General features: G+C 38.7%; 1 protein-coding gene across 1 annotated transcript in view; it reads right to left on the minus strand.

The window, feature by feature from the left end:
* Nucleotides 1-25,148, minus strand: part of LOC128657266 (rootletin-like) — a 282,131-nt gene that overhangs the window by 245,127 nt on the left and 11,856 nt on the right. Inside the window, exons 4-5 of the mRNA XM_053711546.1 lie at nucleotides 12,208-12,366; nucleotides 10,884-10,967 (exon numbers count right to left, since the gene is read on the minus strand). Of these exons, the coding sequence (XP_053567521.1) occupies nucleotides 10,884-10,967; nucleotides 12,208-12,366 (243 nt within the window). The remainder of the gene's footprint in view (nucleotides 1-10,883; nucleotides 10,968-12,207; nucleotides 12,367-25,148) is intronic.

The following is a 25,148-nucleotide window of genomic DNA, read 5'->3' on the forward strand; positions in this document are numbered from 1 at the left end:
TCCCAAAAACAGCCTCCGAAGAAGCAAAAGTGTCAAATTTGTAAAATTTGGAAAAAATATGAAGAGAAGACCAAGTTGCAGCCTTGCAAATCTGTTCAACAGAAGCCTCATTCTTAAAGGCCCAAGTGGAAGCCACAGCTCTAGTAGAATGTGCTGTAATTCTTTCAGGAGGCTGCTGTCCAGCAGTCTCATAGGCTAACCGTATTATGCTACGAAGCCAAAAGGAGAGAGAGGTAGCCGAAGCTTTTTGACCTCTCCTCTGACCAGAATAAACGACAAACAGGGAAGACGTTTGTCGAAAATCCTTAGTTGCCTGTAGATAAAATTTCAGGGCACGGACTACATCTAGATTGTGTAGCAGACGTTCCTTTTTCGAAGAAGGATTAGGACACAAAGATGGAACCACAATCTCTTGATTGATATTCCTGTTAGTGACCACCTTAGGTAGGAACCCAGGTTTAGTACGCAGAACTACCTTGTCTGAATGAAAAATCAGATAAGGAGAATCACAATGTAAGGCAGATAACTCAGAGACTCTTCGAGCCGAGGAAATCGCCATTAAAAACAGAACTTTCCAAGATAACAACTTGATATCAATGGAATGAAGGGGTTCAAACGGAACCCCCTGTAAAACATTAAGAACTAAGTTCAAACTCCATGGTGGAGCAACAGTTTTAAACACAGGCTTGATCCTAGCTAAAGCCTGACAAAAAGCTTGAACGTCCGGAACTTCTGACAGACGTTTGTGTAACAGAATGGACAGAGCTGAAATCTGTCCCTTTAAGGAACTAGCGGATAAACCCTTTTCTAAACCTTCTTGTAGAAAAGACAATATCCTCGGAATCCTAACCTTACTCCATGAGTAACTCTTGGATTCGCACCAATATAAGTATTTGCGCCATATCTTATGGTAAATCTTTCTGGTAACAGGCTTCCTAGCCTGTATTAAGGTATCAATAACTGACTCAGAAAAACCACGTTTTGATAAAATCAAGCGTTCAATTTCCAAGCAGTCAGCTTCAGAGAAATTAGATTTTGATGTTTGAAGGGACCCTGGATCAGAAGGTCCTGTTTCAGAGGTAGCGACCAAGGTGGACAGGATGACATGTCCACTAGATCTGCATACCAAGTCCTGCGTGGCCATGCAGGCGCTATTAGAATCACTGATGCTCTCTCCTGTTTGATTCTGGCAATCAATCGAGGAAGCATCGGGAAGGGTGGAAACACATAAGCCATCCCGAAGGTCCAAGGTGCTGTCAAAGCATCTATCAGAACCGCTCCCGGATCCCTGGATCTGGACCCGTAACGAGGAAGCTTGGCGTTCTGTCGAGACGCCATGAGATCTATCTCTGGTTTGCCCCAACGTCGAAGTATTTGGGCAAAGACCTCCGGATGAAGTTCCCACTCCCCCGGATGAAAAGTCTGACGACTTAAGAAATCCGCCTCCCAGTTCTCCACTCCCGGGATGTGGATTGCTGACAGGTGGCAAGAGTGAGACTCTGCCCAGCGAATTATCTTTGATACTTCCATCATTGCTAGGGAGCTTCTTGTCCCTCCCTGATGGTTGATGTAAGCTACAGTCGTGATGTTGTCCGACTGAAACCTGATGAACCCCCGAGTTGTTAACTGGGGCCAAGCCAGAAGGGCATTGAGAACTGCTCTCAATTCCAGAATGTTTATTGGTAGGAGACTCTCCTCCTGATTCCATTGTCCCTGAGCCTTCAGAGAATTCCAGACAGCGCCCCAACCTAGTAGGCTGGCGTCTGTTGTTACAATTGTCCAGTCCGGCCTGCTGAATGGCATCCCCCTGGACAGATGTGGCCGAGAAAGCCACCATAGAAGAGAATTTCTGGTCTCTTGATCCAGATTCAGAGTAGGGGACAAGTCTGAGTAATCCCCATTCCACTGACTTAGCATGCACAATTGCAGCGGTCTGAGATGTAGGCGTGCAAAGGGTACTATGTCCATTGCTGCTACCATTAAGCCGATCACCTCCATGCATTGAGCTACTGACGGTTGTTGAATGGAATGAAGGACACGGCATGCATTTTGAAGCTTTGTTAACCTGTCTTCTGTCAGGTAAATCTTCATTTCTACAGAATCTATAAGAGTCCCCAAGAAGGGAACTCTTGTGAGTGGAAAGAGAGAACTCTTCTTTTCGTTCACCTTCCATCCATGCGACCTTAGAAATGCCAGTACTAACTCTGTATGAGACTTGGCAGTTTGAAAGCTTGAAGCTTGTATCAGAATGTCGTCTAGGTACGGAGCTACCGCAATTCCTCGCGGTCTTAGTACCGCCAGAAGAGCACCCAGAACCTTTGTGAAGATTCTCGGAGCCGTAGCCAATCCGAATGGAAGAGCTACAAACTGGTAATGCCTGTCTAGAAAGGCAAACCTTAGATACCGGTAATGATCTTTGTGAATCGGTATGTGAAGGTAAGCATCCTTTAAATCCACTGTGGTCATGTACTGACCCTTTTGGATCATGGGTAAAATTGTCCGAATAGTTTCCATTTTGAACGATGGAACTCTTAGGAATTTGTTTAGGATCTTTAAATCCAAGATTGGCCTGAAAGTTCCCTCTTTTTTGGGAACCACAAACAGATTTGAGTAAAACCCTTGTCCTTGTTCCGACCGCGGAACCGGATGGATCACTCCCATTAATAAAAGATCTTGTACGCAGCGTAGAAACGCCTCTTTCTTTATTTGGTTTGTTGACAACCTTGACAGATGAAATCTCCCTCTTGGGGGAGAGAATTTGAAGTCTAGAAGGTATCCCTGAGATATGATCTCTAACGCCCAGGGATCCTGGACATCTCTTGCCCAAGCCTGGGCGAAGAGAGAAAGTCTGCCCCCCACTAGATCCGTTCCCGGATCGGGGGCCCTCGATTCATGCTGTCTTAGGGGCAGCAGCAGGTTTCCTGGCCTGCTTGCCCTTGTTCCAGGACTGGTTAGGTCTCCAGCCTTGTCTGTAGCGAGCAACAGCTCCTTCCTGTTTTGGTGCAGAGGAAGTTGATGCTGCTCCTGCTTTGAAATTACGAAAGGAACGAAAATTAGACTGTCTAGCCTTAGGTTTGGCTCTGTCTTGAGGCAGGGCATGGCCTTTACCTCCTGTAATGTCAGCGATAATTTCTTTCAACCCGGGCCCGAATAAGGTCTGCCCTTTGAAAGGTATATTAAGCAATTTAGATTTAGAAGTAACGTCAGCTGACCAGGATTTTAGCCACAGTGCTCTGCGTGCCTGAATGGCGAATCCGGAATTCTTAGCCGTAAGTTTAGTTAAATGTACTACGGCATCTGAAATAAATGAGTTAGCTAACTTAAGGGCATTAAGCTTGTGTGTAATCTCATCTAATGGAGCTGATTCAAGTGTCTCTTCCAGAGACTCAAACCAAAATGCTGCTGCAGCCGTGACAGGCGCAATGCATGCAAGAGGTTGCAATATAAAACCTTGTTGAACAAACATTTTCTTAAGGTAACCCTCTAACTTTTTATCCATTGGATCTGAAAAGGCACAGCTATCCTCCACCGGGATAGTGGTACGCTTAGCTAAAGTAGAAACTGCTCCCTCCACCTTAGGGACCGTTTGCCATAAGTCCCGTGTGGTGGCGTCTATTGGAAACATCTTTCTAAATATCGGAGGGGGTGAGAACGGCACACCGGGTCTATCCCACTCCTTAGTAACAATTTCAGTAAGTCTCTTAGGTATAGGAAAAACGTCAGTACTCGCCGGTACCGCAAAATATTTATCCAACCTACACATTTTCTCTGGTATTGCAACTGTGTTACAATCATTCAGAGCCGCTAACACCTCCCCTAGTAATACACGGAGGTTTTCCAGCTTCAATTTAAAATTTGAAATATCTGAATCCAGTTTGTTTGGATCAGAACCGTCACCCGCAGAATGAAGCTCTCCGTCCTCATGTTCTGCAAATTGTGACGCAGTGTCTGACATGGCCCTAATATTATCAGCGCACTCTGTTCTCACCCCAGAGTGATCACGCTTACCTCTTAGTTCTGGTAATTTAGCCAAAACTTCAGTCATAACAGTAGCCATATCCTGTAATGTGATTTGTAATGGCCGCCCAGATGTACTCGGCGCTACAATATCACGCACCTCCCGAGCGGGAGATGCAGGTACTGACACGTGAGGCGAGTTAGTCGGCATAACTCTCCCCTCGTTGTTTGGTGAAATATGTTCAATTTGTACAGATTGACTTTTATTTAAAGTAGCATCAATACAGTTAGTACATAAATTTCTATTGGGCTCCACTTTGGCTTTAGCACATATAGCACAGATATCTTCCTCTGAATCAGACATGTTTAACACACTAGCAAATAAACTAGCAACTTGGAAATACTTTTCAAGTAATTTACTATAATATGAAAACGTACTGTGCCTATAAGAAGCACAGAAAAAGTTATGACAGTTGAAAATTAATAAACTGAAAAGTTATAGCATCAAATCTTTGAAAAAAACACAATTTTAGCAAAGGATTGCTCCCATTAGCAAAGGATAACTAACCCTGATAGCAGAAAAAAAAAAAAAAAAAATACAGAAATAAACGTTTTTTTTTTTATCACAGTCAACTACAATCTCACAGCTCTGCTGTGAGTGATTACCTCCCTCAAAACAAGTTTTGAAGACCCCTGAGTTCTGTAGAGATGAACCGGATCATGCAGGGAAGACAATAAACTTCTGACTGAATTTTTTGATGCATAGCAAAAGAGCCAAAAAAGGCCCCTCCCCCTCACACATAACAGTGAGAGAGATCAGTAAACTGTCATAAATTAAATAAAACGACTGCCAAGTGGAAAAAAATAGTGCCCAAAACATTTTTTCACCCAGTACCTCAGAAAATTAAACGATTTTACATGCCAGCAAAAAACGTTTAACATTAATAAATTGAGTGTTATTAAAAAGCCTGTTGCTAGTCCCTGCAAATTAGGCTAAAGTTTTATGCATACAGTATAATTCCAGTGAAGTGCCATTCCCCAGAATACTGAAGTGTAAAATATACATACATGACAGCCTGATACCAGTTGCTGCTACTGCATTTAAGGCTGAGTTTACATTATATCGGTATGGCAGAATTTTCTCATCAATTCCATTGTCAGAAAATAATAAGCTGCTACATACCTCTTTGCAGATTAATCTGCCCGCTGTCCCCTGATCTGAAGTTTACCTCTCCTCAGATGGCCGAGAAACAGCAATATGATCTTAACTACTCCGGCTAAAATCATAGAAAAACTCAGGTAGATTCTTCTTCAAATTCTACCAGAGAAGGAATAACACACTCCGGTGCTATTATAAAATAACAAACTTTTGATTGAAGGTATGAAACTAAGTATAATCACCACAGTCCTCTCACACATCCTATCTATTCGTTGGGTGCAAGAGAATGACTGGTAATGGCAGTTAGGGGAGGAGCTATATAGCAGCTCTGCTGGGTGAATCCTCTTGCACTTCCTGTTGGGGAGGAGTTAATATCCCATAAGTAATGGATGATCCGTGGACTGGATACACTTAACAAGAGAAAGATAATGCACCCTGCTATATCAATTGTACTTCATTTTTAGTCTAACCCTGTATATGTTGCTGATCATTGCCGGGTCCACCATTCCTTTAAATTCAATACTTGTCTCTTATTCCTATAAAATGTCAGCAATTAAAGGGATACTTAAACCAATTTTTTTCTTTTATGATTCAAATAGAGCATGCAATTTTAAGCAACTTTCTAATTTATTCCTATTAGCAAATTTTTCTTAGTTCTCATGGTATCTTTATTTGAAAAGCAGGAATGAAAGCTTAGGAGCCAGCCCATTTTAGGTTCAGCGCCTGGGTAGCGCTAGCTTATTGGTGACTAAATGTAGTCACCAATCAGCAAGCGCTATCCAGGGTGCTGAACCAAAAAAGGCCAGCTCCTAAGCTTTTATTTCTGATTTTTCCCTGTAATATCCGTTTAATCTATATTTGTGATTATCACAGGTGGATATACAGACCAGACTGATGGGATATAAGCAACACAGTGAAGTTTCTGCAGCTGGTTGAGCGTGATGTTTAAAAGAGTTGGGGCAGGCATTTGATGTTTCAATGTAATAGTAAACACTGCTTGTAAACTTGTTATTTAAAGACAGAAGGACCTATTCAGACTTGCTAAGCACAATATTCCAAACTATTTTTCACATTCCTAACATTTTAAAAACACTGGCTCAACATGTCCTGCATAACGTGTCAATAAGGCAATATTTCCAACACCTCGGATGTTGCAGCCCTCCAACTGACGTAATAAGTTGTTAAAAATACCATTTACAAAAAAGGGGATTTCATGATCAGATGTAAAAATTGTTACCTACTCCAAAAATGAACATTTTCAAACAATGGCAAAACCCCTCCACCCACTGCTGCTACTGAAAATGTACTTGATGGAACAACTTTCCAGAAAATGCAGAAACAGCAAATGCTATAAAAGAGTTTAATTCCTATTCAGAGAGAGATAGGGTCTTTAGGAATATAGGCAACTGCCATCACATTGTGGGCTCGATTATAAGTGGAGCACAAAATATTAGCGCTATTGTGTGCTAACATCTCTAAAATTAAATCAACAATGCTTTTATTTTTGCTCTTATATTACAAGTTGAAAATAATATTAGCGTTCGAGTGAAAGTCTAGGGCACACTATCATTTGGATGCTGGATAGCACAGGTGCACTAAATCCCTCACAAAATAGGTGGGGGTACGCTGAATAACTCATGTCAGCTATTGCTTGAGCAATAAGCCAATGGTGTGCTAAGTAGGCGGTGGGCTAAACTGAAGTTCAAATAGCGGAGTTCTTCACTTACTCTGAAACTATGGTTTTCTACTGAAATACATGTTTAAAATACTGCAAAGATACATATGTACATACATGCACATATATACATACACACAGACATGTATATATATATATATATATACATACACACACACTGTAACATATCCCAGCCTGATATCACTGTCCCTTTAAGACTGCCTTCCCTGCTTCTGACAATCATGCTGGTTTGGGCAGTATTTGCATTCAACTTACCTGCCTAATTAATCATTCATGCACCTGATTCCCTCAGCCTCTTTTTAAGTCTTCTCAGGCCTAATGTGCATTGCATTAACTTTGAAGTTGTGTTCCTGAACAACAAAGGTCTGTGACTGTTCCTACATGGATTTTACCAACTTATTCAAGCTACAGCCTTTCCTTTTACCTATGCTTAAAATCATCTAATCGCAAGTATCCAAATAATTACATTTTTGTTTCCTGGACACTGCCACTTAACAAACTCTGAACTTTATTATAAATTACAAGTATGCATTTGGTTATCATCACTCTCTAATTACTACAACAGCATCTTACTCAGAACTTTATAACTATTCTCTGCTACAAGTTGTCATAGCTGAAATATCCTCCGCCACATATGTTAATATATTCAGAACTCTGAATCTATTTGTTCAGTTAAAAGCTTTCATGTCATTCTCCATTATATGCACAAACAGCAATTAATGCCTTAAACTTGCAACTTGTCTATCACATGTGCTGCTCTGCTTATTACTGACATACAGCTCTATATAATATTATATACTGTGAACCTGCAACAAACCTTAGTTTGCATCTATGAGTCAATCTTCTACCAGTCTACTCTTCCCCGGGTCAGGGGTCGGTGTCTCCAAATCCCTACCACTGCCCCGAGGGTCTGTGTCCTGAGCACATGTACACCGGAACATGATACACACATACAAATACACACTGAAATACACACCTTTGAGCCATTCCAAGTACAGCACCTGATCATAGACCATAACCCTTTAAATCACTTTTAAAAAGGTTTAAATGATGTGTCCAATGACTGCAATGTATGTTATAACCAGATATATGCAATGTAGCAGTTTAATTGTCAAATATATATATATATATATATATATATATATATATATATATATATATATATATATATATATATATATATATGTGTGTGTGTAAAAAACATGAAGGGATAGGAGGAAGCGCTACCACTCAGAGATAGGATACACTTCCATCCTAGGTCTCCTTTTATTACAGGAAACCAGAAATTCTTCCATTTTGTTTTTCATCCGTTTATTTAAAAAAACTATATTTTACTTGCTTCATAAAAATGGATGTTTGGAAAGGATCTATTTTCAGTATTACAAGTGTACATAGTTTGTGGGTAAAAAACATATTTATTATATACAAAAAAAAAATATATATATATATAAAAAAAAGAGGTGTTAGGAAATGTTAATGTTTATAAAAAAAAAACGAATAAAATATATAAGTATACTGATATATATATATATATATATATATATATATATATATATATATATATATATATATATATATATTTATATTAGAGTGCATCTTTTTACTGCATATGTCTTTATAGAGGGTAGGCAGTATATTAAAATGATCAAAACAGTGTGTTAAAAAAAGAGAGGATACATTTGTCTTTCCAATGGGAGTGTTATCATAAGAAAGCTGCCAGATCTATGTCTCTATTTCACCATATGGTTCCCTCGTATTTAGATAATCAATCCAATATCTTTCTCTTTTTCGTAGTTGTAGTAATCTCTCTGATCCCCATGTTGTTGATATCTGTTCAATTGCTTTTATTGTAAATTCGTTGGGGTTCTTTTTGTGAAATTCCTCAAAATGTGTACTACGGCCATATTCTGAGGTCTCTCCTTCTATATTTTTAACATGTTCTAGCAATCTTGTTTTTAGGGTTCTTTTAGTTCTACCTATATACAATTTTTTGCAAGTACATTCAATCTTATAAACTACGTATTCATATTTACAATTCATATATGTTTGAATAGGAATCTGTTTAGCACTATTGTTAACAATCCATTTGTTTTGCTGTTGCTAATGCGTTTGCAGCACTCGCAATTTTTTCTCCCACACCTATAGAAACCCTTCACTAGTTCTTGATTTGTCTCTCTCTTTTTTTAATATAAATTTTAGTTTTGTAGAAGCCAGTATATTTCTAAAATTCAGATTCTTCTTGTAGGTAATCAGTGGTCTCTGTGGTAGATCTTTTTCCAGGATGGGATCTTTTTTGAGAAGATACCAGTGGTTGTTTAAAAAAAATTAAATTTGTTTTGATGCACAGTTGTAAGTTGTAATAAACCTGGGGGTGTTCTGAGTTTGTAGAGTTTGTTCTCTTTTGTTCTTCTTTGGTGGGAGAAGAGAACTTCTTTCCATGGTTTTCACTTTGTTATAGGCTTCTACAATATCTTTTTCTCTGAATTTTTCTTTCAGGATTCAAATATATAAATATTACTTGAATGTCCCTTTACAGAGTTTTCTCAGGCTTGTTATTACTAGGGAACAGTGTTGTTCCTACGAGCCTACTGCATGGTTATTAACAAGCATGATAGAAAGTAACAAAGACAAGTATTTCAGTGTTTTGTGCACTAAAATATACAATACAATTCTTTTTATTCATAGAGTTGTTTGGTACCAAAAAAAAAAAAAAAAGATAAGGTGAAAACCATGATTTAATGATGCAAAAGTTTTTATTGTCTTTGAACAAAAAAGAGGAGTGCAGAAGATTTGGTGTAATATTTTACTGCCCTAACCACAAATGAGTGATTAGAAAGAAGAACAAACAAAGGGCTACAGGGGAAAGTATGTCTATGTGCAAAAGGTACAAAAAAACTGTAACAGAGTTGATGTTCCAGGAGAAGTGCACCAAATAAGAAGTAATATAAAAAAAATGGAGGATTGGACAAATGACTGCAAACTAAAGTTTAATATTGCAAAGTGCAAAATTGTGCATTTAGGAAAGAAAAATCCAAACATTAATTACAGACTCAATGACACTTTACTGACTGTACAAAAAGAGAACTTGAGAATAATTATTTCAGATTATTTAAAAGTTTGCCAACAATGTAGTATTGCAGTGAGTAAGGCCAGTAGAATGCTTGATTGTATTGGTAGAGGTATTTGCAGCAAAAATAGTAAGGTTCTTATGCTACTTTACAGACCATTAGTTAGGCCTCATCTTGAGTATTGTGTGCAGTTCTGGAGGCCATATTTCCAGAAGGATATAAACAAACTGGAATCTGTTCAAAGGAGGGCTACCAAAATGGTACATGGTCTAAAAAATAAAACGTACCAGGAGAAGATCAATGTATATAGCTAATAGTAGAGAAGGGAAATAAGGTGATATGATAGTAACTTTCAAGTATAGTAAAGCTGAGGCTGTATTTTTTTTATAAAATGAGGAATTCAAGAAAAAGGGGTCATGATCTCAAGCTAAAGGGTAGTAGGTTCAGGAATAATTTGAAGAAGCACTTCTACACTGAAAGGGTGGTTGATTCTTGAAATAAACTTCCATTAGACGTGGTAAAAATCTATGTTTCTAAAGAACCCAATAAGTTGTTTTTATAATACTCACAGCACTGTTATAATAAAATGTATGTGATGTTTAAGTCTTTTACATACAAGATAAACAATATCAGAATCACATATCCTTTTAGTATAAAGCATATAATAGGTGTCTAAGTCCTATGTACAAACTTGAGATAAAAAGTAGATGTGACAGATAAAGCAGCTTATATTCCACTGATGGTGGCACATACGTGGCATTTGTATAATAATAAATCAGACATATGGAAGGCAATGTCTGCAAGCTCTCAAAAAAAAGTGATTACAGAGAACTTGTTTTGATGAATAGCCCTATTTATGGTACCAAGCTTTTTTTCTGTTTTTTTGGGGACCACAGGAATAAAACAGAAATCAATACTGCTTTTGTTCTGGACGTCACACATACAGCAAATGAGGGACACATGAGAGGTGAGGGCTTTGCGGCAGCAAAAATAACAAACTTACTGTTGATTTCAGGTGCTCAATTTCAGTGTTTTTTTCCAAAAGCTGTTTCTCCTGTTCTCCACAACTTCTCTTATATTGCAGTACCTAAGGAATGGGTGCAAAGGAAACCAACAGAGCTAAGTAAAACACGGCAAATAAACATTTCGCCTAGTTAGTAGAGTTTCAACATTTATCAACTTAGTTAATAAATCAAGTTCCACTTAAAACTAAATCATAATCCTCTATAACCACTAATTACTGTTACATCTCTAATAATCTGCTATTCGTGATGGGACCTGGTATGATTTTCAGTAAGATGGTGGTGTTATGCTAATTGCTCAGGACAGCAGTTCTTAACCCCTTGTCTACCAAATAGTAATCAACTTATTCTATATTATCTAAAGTCAACCAGTATTATCTATGATCTGGTATGATCTTTTTTTACATAGTAATTTATATTCAATGAAGTGCTATAAAAAATGTAGTAACAGCACATTTCTTATAGAGGCTCCAGTTTATCAGCCTAATTAAATGACATGTTACTATTAGCGTAGGATCACTATTTTGTATGCTTCCATTATAGTTCATGGTAGTTTTCCCTAGAACACGGGTTAAAATAAGGTTGCTGCATGTATGATTGCCGCAGTCACTGTATAATTGTGCTATTGCGTTCTAGTGGCTCCAATAGAAGATAAAAGCTCCCACAGTTGCTTGGAAGCTTTGCAACTTTTGAAAGGCTCAAGTGCAATGCATTATCTGCCTCTATTGATAGAAACAGGGCTGTCACTATGCCACAGATCTATCACTAAGGGATCTGGACCGTTGCTGGTTTTAAGAATGTCTGCGGAGTGTGCTGAAGACAAATATAACAGAAAATGCCATAAATTTATTGTAAAGTTATTTTGGTATTCATTTTCTACAGGGCTGTTTATCAGTTATTCCTAGACACTTTAAAAATACCGGAGTATGTGAAATTTACACATAAGAGATAAAACTGAATTGTATCATAAATCAATGCCAGAGAGATAAGTGGACAAGTAAAAATACTATCGCTCTGAAGTGAAAGTAACGTGTTTTATGCATAAGTCTGACACAGTTAAGCCAACTCAAAAATGTTACCATCTTATTTTTTCTGAAGCAAGTAGACTGCATTATATAAAGAAAGCAAACTGGCTTTAATCTGAAGTCAGAGTTTGCTTGTTAGTTCTCTTTTAAAAACAGGTTATTGAACAAAGTAATACAAACTAAACAAAGAAAACACAAAGCTCCAAGTCAGGCGTAAGATATTAAACCCACCTGAAATACAGCTCTTTCTGTAAAAAAATAAGTGGCCATAGTTATCTACCTTGGATTGCAATCTTTGCACTAGCTGTGCCTGTTTCTGCTGCCCGTCTTGATAAGCTGACAGTTTGCGTTTGTACGCCATCTCCTCTTCCTGAAAGCGACGTCTCAAATCCAAGAGCATCTCACTGTCTTCTGATCTAAAATGATGAGCCTTCTCCAGCTGTAAGGAAAGTGTGTATATGATATGAATATCTTTTATTTCCAATGTTTAATGCTTTATATTCAGTTCAGTTATATAGCACTTGTGATTCCACTACAATTTGCAGTTTCCTTTTTAGGCCCGTTGGTAACGTTTACAAGATGGGTTTAACTAAAATTGTTTTACCTTGAATTTCTGATGTTATCTTGAGATATACACACTTACTATAAGCCTCTATACTTACAGTTAACCATATAATTAATATCAAATTTTTGGTTTTGGTTTTGCAAATCCTTATAGGCACACAGACAGATGGGTTAAAACAACAATTTAGTAAAATAAAATTATACTTGTAACATGACCACTGGTAGTTCCTATATATATATATTCCTATATCAAAAGGGAAACTAAAGTGAAGTTTTAACATTACAAGAAAGCATGTAAATATGCACGTTTCATTTAAGCATATTTTGAATTAAGTATACCTTGTTCTTGCAGCTACCAAACTGCCCAAAGCCACGCTGTTTTGATTTTCAAAACGAACTATAACAGGCTGTAGGGCTTAAAGGGACACTGAACCCAAATGTTTTTCTTTCGTGATTCAGATAGAGCAACTTTATATTTACTCCCATTATCAATTTTTCTTCGTTCTCTTGCTATCTTTATTTGAAAAAGAAGGCATCTAAGCTTTTATTTTTGGTTTAGTACTCTGGACAGCACTTTTTTTATTGGTGGATGAATTTATCCACCAATCAGCAAGGACAAACCAGGTTGTTTCCCAAAAAATGGGCCGGCATCTAAACTTACATTCATGTATTTCAAATAAAGATACCAAGAGAATGAAGAAAAATTGATAATAGGAGTAAACTAGAAAGTTGCTTAAAATTTCATGCTCTATCTGAATCACAAAAAGAAAAAAATTTGGGTTCAGTGACCCTTTAAGCCATTATTATTATTAATGGTGGTGCATGCACCCAAACACTTGCCTCCAGGGAGAGAATGAGCAGTGTATTAAAGTTACAGTAATTCATGTAATTAAAGAAATTCATGTTAATGCATCACTTTTAGCAGTTACCCAGAGTATGTTTTCAAATCTCGCATATATTAAGTTAGATCTATCAGTTTTAAGAACTGTTTGCTAAGATCCTAGAGAGAGATGTTGATTGTTCACATGAGCTGAACATCATTTTAAAAACAGGGGTTTACTGGCATCAAAACAATGGTTGAAACGGGTGCCCCCTCCTGCCCCATCCTCCGGAATCCAGTAGCTGCTGTAGAACCACTAGGCAAAAACATAGCAACACCACTTTTTTGTACCTGCTCCATTTAAGTGGACTGTACCATACTAACTGCTACTATTTAGTGGCTGCTCATTGCTTGGGATAACTAACCACTTTAACCAGCCATCTGGGGGTTCCAGAACCAATCCCCACATTACAAATGAACCTAACCATGACCATCTTAATTAACCCTGTTTGCTATCCTGTCTGCTACCCCAAGTCAAATGAAACCCTAATTGCAACTTCTAAAGAAAAAAGGAAGTTAACCATAAAAGCAACTACTAGGAATCTCCTAACCTCATTTAAAGGGATGTAAGTGTGCAAACAGAAAATTCTCTGTGTGCAAAGGGGTCAAACACATAGTTTAAGTGAGCTCTAGAGCATCAATGTACTACTGGGACCTAGATGAAAACAACCAGTGAGCCAATGACAAAAGGTGTACGTGTGTAGCCACCAATCACCAGCTAGTAGTGCACTGATGCTCTTGAGCATATCTAGGTATACTTTTCAACAAATTATACCAAGAATATAAGGTCTAGATTCATTTAACCTATATTCCTCACTATTGTAAAGTCCCTCGGTAGTGAGTGGGAAAGAAGTTTAATGCAGTATGTATATGCACACATGTCAATGGAGACCACACCATCTAGAAATGGCATTTAGCAATCTTTTTTATTTCATACTCACATCTTCATGATTGTAAGTTACAGTAATTTAATGTTCTTAAATGGGACTTCTATTGCTAATTGCATGTGTTTGATTGGGATTTAACTGTCTTGTTCACTGGCAACCAAGATCATTAGCACAGATTTTTACAGTAAACATAAGTCCAAATTTTTTTTTACGAATAATCTAAATTTACATTATCTTATCTTGTGATGTTATCTTTATATAGATATATAAAATATAAATATATATAAACTGCTGTTGAGATTTTAAAACTTAACACTAAGCAGTTGCAAGATTTCCAGTGTGAGAACTACTATAATCCTATTTACGATGATAAGATAACTTGTGGTCACTTTCTTCTTATGCAAATTCATTTCCCACACAGCTCTTCTGGTCAAAATGGCAAATAAGTTTTTCATAAATAATAGACAAAAATCACAGAGCAAACATGTCCAGTAGGTCATCATGCCCATATACAAATGGCATTCAGGTTGTTTAAAGGGACATGAAACAAACATTTTTTCTTTCATGATTCATGTAGAACATGTTATTTTAGAAGACTTTCCAAATGTACTTCAATTATCTTATTTGTTTTGTTCTCTTTGTATACTTTGTTGAAAAAGATACCTAGGTAGGCCCAGGAGCTGCTGATTGGTGGCTGCACCTATATGCCTCATGTTTTTGGCTCACTCAATGCATTCAGCTATTTCCCAATAGTGCATTGCTGCTTCTTCAACCAAATTGAATACTCTTTCTGAATCACAAAATAATTTGTGGTTTCATGTCCATTTAATGCTTATCAGACTCAACGCTCTATCCAACTGCAAAACACACACATGGACTCCATTAACCCATTTTAGTTTTTGGTGCTTGAAAGACATATTTGGCTGTTAACGGTGAAATGGAGATTAAATATTACACTGGCCATTGAAATAGGGGCCAAATGACCACAATGGGATCTGTATGCCCATATAAAACCACTGGAAGATCAGGGGCTTGACTAACATTATGCCCAAGCTAAAAGTTGCCAAGCCTACCCTGGCTATCGATCTCATAAATCTTAATATGAGCTGGAAGACTTTAAGAGCTTGGTAGCCTGTCAATGTAGCAAAAATGTCATCTCGTTTAATACAGATTTATTATCGTCCGGACAGCCAATGTTCCCAGGCAGCGAACCTGTCTGCCCACTATGACAACCTGCAACCAGCATTGGTGGAAGATCAAGCAACACCGCAGCCACCACTTTTGAGAAGTTTAAACCACAACTTTGTAAATATCAGTTGCAGCCTCACATGAATAAGCCTGCTGCCAGTAGGGTCATTTCCCTTTGATAAATCTGTTTCTTTTTGGTAATTGTGAGGCATTACCATGGAGGTTGCAACTGACCTCTGTAATTTAGTATAATTCAAAATTCTAGATCTTAAAACTTATACATCAAGTTTTAAATTGTGTCACTGCTTAAAAAAAAGGTATGGGTGTATCACTTTCATTTAATATGATTTTAGTACAAATACTATAGCAACAAAAATAATAGTATTTATAAAACACATATTGCATCAAACTATACTTATTTTAATGCTTGTAAAACTAATATCTGCTTTGTATTAAAAAACGTTTTTCTGCAATATATCACACTATATTTTATAACATATTTCCAAGTAGGGTTGATACATACTTTAAACATCTGTGTGCCAAGTACATCAAATCTTTGTGCACCAAGAAAATGCCACAATGTTATTTTAGATTTCAAACTCCACGTCAACCTACCCCCCCCATAATGATCTTGCTACAACTCTACATATACTGACTTTAAAGTCCAAAGTTACAACAGTGATGAAGAGGTTAATATAAGGCTAAATGGCACAAAACTACTTGGAAATAATCATTAACTCAAAAGATTTCAATCTGATATAAAACATTCATGTACAGCAAAATCCATGCAGGGAATATTTACGTTGTTCAATAAAATGTGTCACTATATAAGCATTTCTGTTTAAAGGTGTGAAGTCTTGACGTTTCTTTCTCTGTGAGAGAGAAGCTATGGGGGAAGGGATGGGAGTCAAAGATCACACGTCCCTGGGAAAGTGTTTGTGGGGAGGGCACCGCTCCCACTGGGCTGTTAACAGCCAGACAGTTTATTTAGTGCTGTTATGAGAAAGTGTTAATTCTGCTCGGGAAGGTGGGAATCTGGAACAGCAGAGAGAGAAGAGAGGTGCAGCTGGAGGGAATATTGTGTGTTATGGAGAGAGAGGAGAAGGTCACAAAGCAGCCACACATCTTAGTGAATTGAGGCTGACACAATCAATTTAGAGTCAATGCTGAATTTGAGCCAAGCTTGAAAGGGTGTCTTCACTTTAAAGGGACCAGTGAAAAATACTAATGGCAAATAAATATAATCGTAGCATGACTACAGTAGTACTGGGGTGCAGAAGGTAGGAATGACACAAATATTTCCTTTTGGATTCAGAGGAACTAATTTCCAGCATTGAACATTTCACCATTATGTTCAAATCAAAGCTAATATAGTAAATATTGTTCAAGAGCTGCATCCCTTCTAAAGTGTGTATGTGTCGGATGCTGCACTTCCTCAGTTTAATAGTTAGAGCAAAGTGCCAAAGGCTTGTAAGAGCTTCCCTCCCACCTCTAAAAGGGCAAGTATCTGTCAGCGATCCAAGTTAAAGTTATAATAAACTGTTACGGATGATAATAAGATCTTTGCTGCAACATATAACTGTTTTAGCAACAAATTCTGTAGTGGGGTATTTAATACATATCAGTTGATATGCAATATGGTCTCCAACTTCAGAACTTTTCTTGGAAATAACTAAAAGCTAATATGTCTGTACTTATACATTACACTTTATTGTGCTTCAGTAGTGACCTCTGCGAAAAATGTGTTATAACTGATGAGCCATTCTATGGCTGCTCTGCTTATGACATGAGCAAAATAAATAGCCTGCAAGTACTAACATTATTGTCTACTTGTCTCAGACTCAAAATTATCTACTGACATCTTGGGATCCCACCTTGTCTAGAACTGATACCTAGAGAGGAATCAGTGTCTTAACTCTGACATAGAGAGCTCTAATAGTAGAAATGCCCATAGAGCTAGAGTTATCAGCTGTATGTATATGACTTGAATGTATAGGGGTGCAGGTCTTCAGGGATTCCAATGTGCACTCCACCTTTACAATTTTCTGAAAAAGGATATCCACAATAGTCTAATGCATTGTTTCCTTTTTTGGATATTGTATATATCCTTTTTCAGAAACTTGAAAAGGTGTAATGCACACTGGAACCCCTGAAGTCCTGCGCCCCTATCCATAAAAGCATCTTGTATTAGCGGTCTGAGGAGACACTGAAGGGGGAAGCGGTCTACACATCAAGGAGAGTAGTAATGTGATTTAACACCAATTGTATGCTATAACATTTTCTATACGTTACTGCAACGTAAGCTACTAACTTTCGGCTAGATTATGAGTTTTGCGTTAGGCTTAAAAAGCAGCGTTAGCCGGTCCTAACGCTGCTTTTAACGCCCGCTGGTATTACGAGTCTTGCAGGTACAGGTGTACCGCTCACTTTTTTGGCCAGACTTGGCAATACCGCAAATCCACTTACCTAAATTGCGTATCCTCTTTTTTCAAAGGGACTTGGATAGCGCCGGTATTACGAGTCTGCCAAAAAGTGAGCGGTAGACCCTCTCCTGTCAAGGCTGGTACCGCATTTTAAAGTCAGTAGTTAAGAGTTTTACACTACAACGCCGTAGCATAAAACTCTTAACTAAAGTGCTAAACAGTACACTAACACCCATAAACTACATATTAACCCCTAAACTGAGGCCCTCCCACATCGCAAACACTAAAAGAGAAATTTTAACCCCTAATCTGCCGAACCGGACATCGCCGTCACTATAATAAATATATTAACCCCTAAACTGCCACCCCCCCGCCTCGCAAACACTAGTTAAATATTATTAACCCTTACTCTGCCGTCCCTAACATCGCCACCTACCTACAATTATTAACCCCTAATCTGCCGCCCCCAACGTTGCCGCCACTATAATAAAGTTATTAACCCCTAAATCAAAGTCTAACCCTAACACGCCCTAACTTAAATATAATTAAAAGAAATCTAAGTAAAAATTCCTGTCATTAACTAAATAATCCCTATTTAAAACTAAATACTTACCTGTAAAATAAACCCTAAGCTAGCTACAATATAACTAATAGTTACATTGTAGCTAGTTTAGGATTTATTTTTAGTTTACAGGCAAGTTTGTATTTATTTTAACTAGGTAGAATAGTTATTAACTATTTACTAACTACCTAGCTAAAATAAATACAAAAGTACCTGTAAAATAAAACCTAACCTAAGTTACAATAACACCTAACACTACACTATAATTAAATAAATTAACTAAATTACATACAATTAAATAAATTACATACAATTAGCTAAATTAAAGTACAAAAAACAAACAAACAAACACTAAATTACAGAAAATAATAAACAAATTACAGATATTTAAACTAATTACACCTAATCTAATAGCCCTATTAAAATTAAAAAAAAACCAAAAAAAAAAAAAAACCCTAGCCTAAACTAAACTACCAATAGCCCTTAAAAGAGCCTTTTGCGGGGCATTGCCCCAAAGTAATCAGCTCTTTTACCTGTGAAAAAAATAATAATACAAACAACCCCCCAACAGTAAAACCCACCACCCACACAACCAACCCCCCAAATAAAATACTATCTAAAAAAAACCTAAGCTCCCCATTGCCCTGAAAAGGGCATTTGGATGGGCATTGCCCTTAAAAGGGCAGTTAGCTCTTTTGCCGCCCAAAGTCCCTAACCTAAAAATAAAACCCACCCAATACACCCTTAAAAAACCTAACACTAACCCCCTGAAGATCGACTTACCGGGAGACGTCTTCATCCAAGCCGGGCGAAGTGGTCCTCCAGACGGGCAGAAGTCTTCATCCAAGCCGGGCAGAAGTGGTTCTCCAGACGGGCAGAAGTCTTCATCCAGACAGCATCTTCTATCTTCATCCATCCGGCGCGGAGCGGGTCCATCTTCAAGCCATCCGACGCAGAGCATCCTCTTCATCTGACGACTAACACAGAATGAAGATACCTTTAAGTGACGTCATCCAAGATGGCGTCCCTTAGATTCCGATTGGCTGAAAGAATTCTATCAGCCAATCGGAATTAAGGTAGAAAAAATCCTATTGGCTGAAGCAATCAGCCAATAGAATTCGAGCTCAATGCTATTGGCTGATTGGATCAGCCAATAGGATTGAACTTCAATCCTATTGGCTGATTGCATCAGCCAATAGGATTTTTTCTACCTTAATTCCGATTGGCTGATAGAATTCTATCAGCCAATCGGAATCTAAGGGACGCCATCTTGGATGACGTCACTTAAAGGTACCTTCATTCTGAAAGAACCCCTTGAAGAACTGAAAGAACTAAATTTAGACTCCATGGAGGAGCCACAGGTTTATAGACAGGCTTGATTCTGACTAACGCCTGTACAAACGCTTGAACATCTGGTACTGCTGCCAGACGTTTGTGTAAAAGGATCGACAGAGCGGATATCTGCCCCTTTAAGGAACTAGCTGATAAACCTTTCTCCAATCCTTCTTGGAGAAAAGACAATATTCTTGGAATCCTAATTTTACTCCACGAGTAACCCTTGGATTCACACCAACAAAGATATTTTCGCCATATCTTATGGTAAATTTTCCTGGTGACAGGTTTCCTAGCTTGGATCAGAGTATCTATGACTGATTCAGAGAACCCACTCTTGGATAAAATTAAGCGTTCAATCTCCAAGCAGTCAGCTGCAGAGAAACTATATTTGGATGCTTGAATGGACCCTGAATTAAAAGATCCTGCCTCATTGGAAGTGTCCATGGTAGGACAGATGACATGTCCACTAGGTCTGCATACCAAGTCCTGCGTGGCCACGAAGGCGCTATCAGAATTACCGAGGCATTCTCCTGTTTGATTCTGGCTACCAGCCGAGGGAGAAGAGGAAACGGTGGAAAGACATAGGCCAGCTTGAAGGACCAAGGCGCTACTAGAGCATCTATCAATGACGCCTTGGGGTCCCTGGACCTGGATCCGTAAAGAGGAAGTTTGGTGTTCTGACGGGACGCCATCAGATCCAACTCTGGAATGCCTCATAGCTGAGTCAGCTGAGCAAATACCTCCGGGTGGAGTTCCCACTCCCCCGGGTGAAAAGTCTGACGACTTAGGAAATCCGCTTCCCAGTTGTCTACTCCTGGTGTAATAATTTGTAAGGTACTGTTTAAATATGTCAATGACAACAGTAATCCTATGAGATTGATAAGGGTTTTGTTGTTGGCTAAGTATTCCAGTAAAGGATTTTAAAGTAATACCTAGTACTTTTATATATGCCAAGGCGTTATAGTTGAGCAATGAAATATTGGATATATCACACAAACTATAATGTGGCAAATGTAATAGGTGAATATATATGGTAGACTGTATAATGAAGAAACTTGATAGTTAACACGATAATTCACAGTATAAGAAATTGGAGTAGATAAAGTTAATCAGACCTGTGAGTAATGTTCCGGAGTAGATAAGTTTCCCTTGATTCGTTTAGTATATTTAACTCTGTATGGAACCGTGAGTAAAACAAACAGTAGCGTGGAGAGCCGGTTAGAGCTGACAGGCAGGGAGAGATGCAGAGGTCTGCCTCTGATGACGTCACGGCTATCGAGTGCCGTTCTCACACAGGCTGTTTAGGAAGATGTGAAACAGCACCTGAAACGATAATCCAGAAAGTATAGAATCTACTATACAGGTTAGTGAGCAACTTTAGAATTCAAAGTAAAAGTGTAGTATAGGATGATTTCCAAAAGAATTGAGCATAAAACTCTGTAGCGGTCTGTGTACACAGCAATGAGGATTAGAACTCAATAAAGCAGCACTGATTCTTAGTGGGTGGTGCCTTAAATAGGCAAAAGGCTTAAAGGGACAGAGAGGTCACGTTTAACCCTTACAGAGCCCCCCCCACAAAGAACCACAGCGTGGGTCAAGGTCTAGGACGATCCGGATTTCGCCGGTGGAAAAGGGACACAAGGCGAGGAGCAGAGACATTGGTAGCAGGTTCCCAAGAGTCCTCTTCATGACCAAACCCCTTCCAATGAATAAGATAAAATAGAATTCCCCCACGGATGCGTGAGTCCAGGATGCTATGTACAACAAATTCTTGATCCGGGGAAGGTATCGGAACTGGTTCGGAATCATGAGAAGTAGGGGTAGATACAGAGCAAGGTTTAACTAAGGACACGTGAAAAGTAGGATGAACTTTGAAATTGGAAGGGAGCTGTAGGGTGACAGTTGATGGATTTGTGATCCGAATGATGCGGTATGGACCAATGAACAACTTCCCCATCTTCTTGCTAGGGTATGAGAGTCTAAGATTCCGAGTTGAGAGCCAAACCTTTTGTCCTACCACATATGTGGGACTAGACCTATGACGGAGATTGTAGTATTTACTCTGGTACGCTTGGGCATGTAGAATATTATCATGAATAGTTGGGAATAGAGCTGAGATATCATTGACCAAATCGTTTACTACAGGACAAGGTGTCTCAACCTTAGGTAGTAAAGTAAATCGAGGGTGTAAACCATAATTAATGAAAAATGGAGAGAAACCAGTGGAAGAATTTCTGTTGTTGTTATATGCGAACTCTGCTAGTGGGAGGAAGAATGCCCATGACTCCTGTTGATTTGCACAGTAACATCGCAAGTATTGCTCCAGCCACTGGTTGACTCTCTCTGTTTGTCCGTTAGTCTGCGGATGATAAGCGGTGGAGAGCTTCTGTTCCATGTGGAAGGCTTTACAAAGAGATCTCCAGAATTTGGAGGTGAACTGAGTTCCACGATCACTGATAACTGTTAGTGGGATGCCATGCAAGCGTACTACATTTTGTATAAATAGATCACAAGAAATTTTGGACGTAGGTAATGATATTATGGGGATGAAGTGTGACATTTTTTAGAACAAATCCGTAACCACCATGATGGTGGTATAATTATTGGATGTCGGTAGATCAACTATGAAGTCCATAGACACAGTCTGCCATGGAACATGGGGTACTGGTAAAGGTTGTAGAAGACCAACTGGCAATTGTCTGGAGGGTTTAGAGGTGGCACAGATGACACATTGATCCAAGTGATTTTTAAGATCCGGGCGTAAGGTTGGCCACCAATAGAATCTAGTGAGCAAATCCATAGTTTTATCCCTACCCATATGACCTGCTAAAGGAGATTCGTGAACAGAATTCAGTACCTCTTTCCTGAGGTTTGTTGGGATATACAGCTTGTGGTCCTTGCGTAATACTCCATTAGCGTCAGGTAGTAAGTCCTGAAAAGGAACAGAAGTATCTGTGTCAAGTGCTCTTTTGAACAGGGGTTCAAGACCCGTCATGAGTCCTACTATACATTCCTTTGGTATGATGGTAGAGGGCAAAGGAGATTGTGAAGGTTTGGTGGCTTGTCTAGAAAGGGCGTCTGCCTTGCCATTCCTGGTACCTGGTCTATAGGTGATGATATATTGAAAGCGAGAAAAATAGAGACTCCATCTCACTTGCCTGGAAGACAAAGTACGATTAGATTGTAAGTACTGCAAGTTCTTATGATCAGTGTAAATAACAGTAGGTTGGGTAGCTCCTTCTAAAAGGTGTCTCCAATGGTCAAAAGAACACTTGATAGCGAGCAATTCTTTTTCTCCTACTGGGTAATTCAATTCAGAAGGTTGTAGGAGTCGAGAGAAGAAAGCCACTGGATGTAACGGATCCTTGAAGGATTTTCTCTGGGACAAGATTGCCCCAATGGCAAATTCTGAGGCGTCCACCTCTAGTATAAATTGCTTTTGCAGATCTGGATACTGGAGGATGGGAGCTGAAGTAAATTGGGACTTCAAATTGTCAAATACTGACTGAGTTTGATGGTTCCAGGCAAATGGTTGATTCAATTTTGTGAGTACAGTCAGGGGTTTTGTGAGGGCTGCAAAGCCAGGTATAAATTTTCTATAATAATTAGAAAACCCTAGAAAGCGCTGTACGTCTTTCTTTGATTGGGGGACAGGCCAATCTAAAATAGCCTGAACCTTGTCGTTTTGCATTTTAATGCCTTTTGGGGAGATTTCATAACCAAGGAAGGTTATGTTCTGAGATTCAAATATACATTTTTCGAGTTTGGCATATAGATGGTGTGTCCTAAGTCTAGAAAGGACTTCTCTTACATGTGGTCTATGCTGATCTAGGTCTTGTGAATAAATTAGAATGTCGTCCAAATAGACAACAACATACACATCCAGGATGTCTCGGAAAATATCATTGATAAGACATTGAAATGTAGCTGGAGCATTACATAATCCGAATGGCATCACTGTGTATTCGAAAAGACCGTATCTAGTTCGGAACGCAGTGAGCCATTCGTCTCCAGCCCTCATTCGTATCAGATTATAGGCGCCACGAAGATCCAACTTGGTGAAAACCGTGGCACCCCTCAATCTTTCTATCAACTCTGGGATTAACGGGAGAGGGTACCTGTTTTTACGTGTACGCTTATTTAATTCTCGGTAATCAATAATAGGTCTTAAAGTACCGTCTTTGTTCGTAACAAAAAATATCCCAGCCCCGGCAGGAGAGGTACTGGGTCTGATAAACCCCTTTTTAAGGTTGTCATCAATATAGTTCTTTAAGTGTTCCAACTCTGGTTTAGAGAGCGGATAAATGTGACCATACGGGATGGAGACCCCCGGTAATAGGTCAATCGGGCAATCATAAGCCCTGTGAGGAGGGAGGACCTCAGCATCCTTTTTGTCAAACACATCGGAATACTCTGCGTACTGAGTGGGCAGGATATTAGCAGAAGTATTGCATAGAATAGATATACCAGTATTTGACAAGGATGTACTTGTTTTAGGAAAGGTTAGGCTGAGATTATCCCAATCTATAGTAGGTTTGTACATACATAACCATTCCATACCTAATATGATGTCAAAAATAGGGGATGTAATAACATCAAATATACAAGATTTAGTTACTGAGTTATTAATAGTTACCTGAATAGGATCAGTTTGATGTAATACAGGCCCTGAAGCAAGTAAAGACCCATCAATAACCTTCACCGAGACTGGATTGCTTTTACACACAAAAGGTATTTTATTGGATTTCACAAAACCTAGATGAATAAAGTTTCTACATGAGCCTGTATCTATGAGTGCTTCAGTGGTTGTCTGGTAGTGGTCCCACTGTAAAAGAATTGGGACAGTGATGTAAGCATTTTTAATTGTCTTAATTACGTAAGAGGTATGTGTTGTTAACAACCTACCCTTCTTAGTTTTAGCTAGTATAGGGCAGTCCTTCACTTCATGGGCTGGGGAAGCACAGTACATGCAAAGGCATTGCATTTTTCTTCTGGCTTTTTCCTGAGGGGTGAGTGGTCCCTTCATAAACCCGATATCCATGGGTTGGGCACTATCCTTCATCTGGTAAGTTGGAGTTGGGAGATATCCTTTGGAGCTCGTAGCTTTTTCATTCCTCCTTTCCCTGAGGCGTCTATCAATATTAATTGTAAGTGTGAAAAATTCCTCCAGGGAGTCAGGGATACCAATGCGGGATAATTCATCTTTAATTTCTTCGCTTAACCCCAAACGAAATTGTGTCTTAAGGGACACCTCGTTCCATCCTGAGTCACGTGCAGAAATCTTGAAGAGGGTGATATAATTTTCCACTGGATTTTTCTTTTGTTTCAGGGCCCTTAAGGTATTTTCGGCAGAAACCTGTTTGAAGGGGTCATCATAAAGTG

The sequence above is a fragment of the Bombina bombina genome, chromosome 4 (assembly GCF_027579735.1).
Source record: "Bombina bombina isolate aBomBom1 chromosome 4, aBomBom1.pri, whole genome shotgun sequence".
NCBI lineage: Eukaryota > Metazoa > Chordata > Amphibia > Anura > Bombinatoridae > Bombina > Bombina bombina.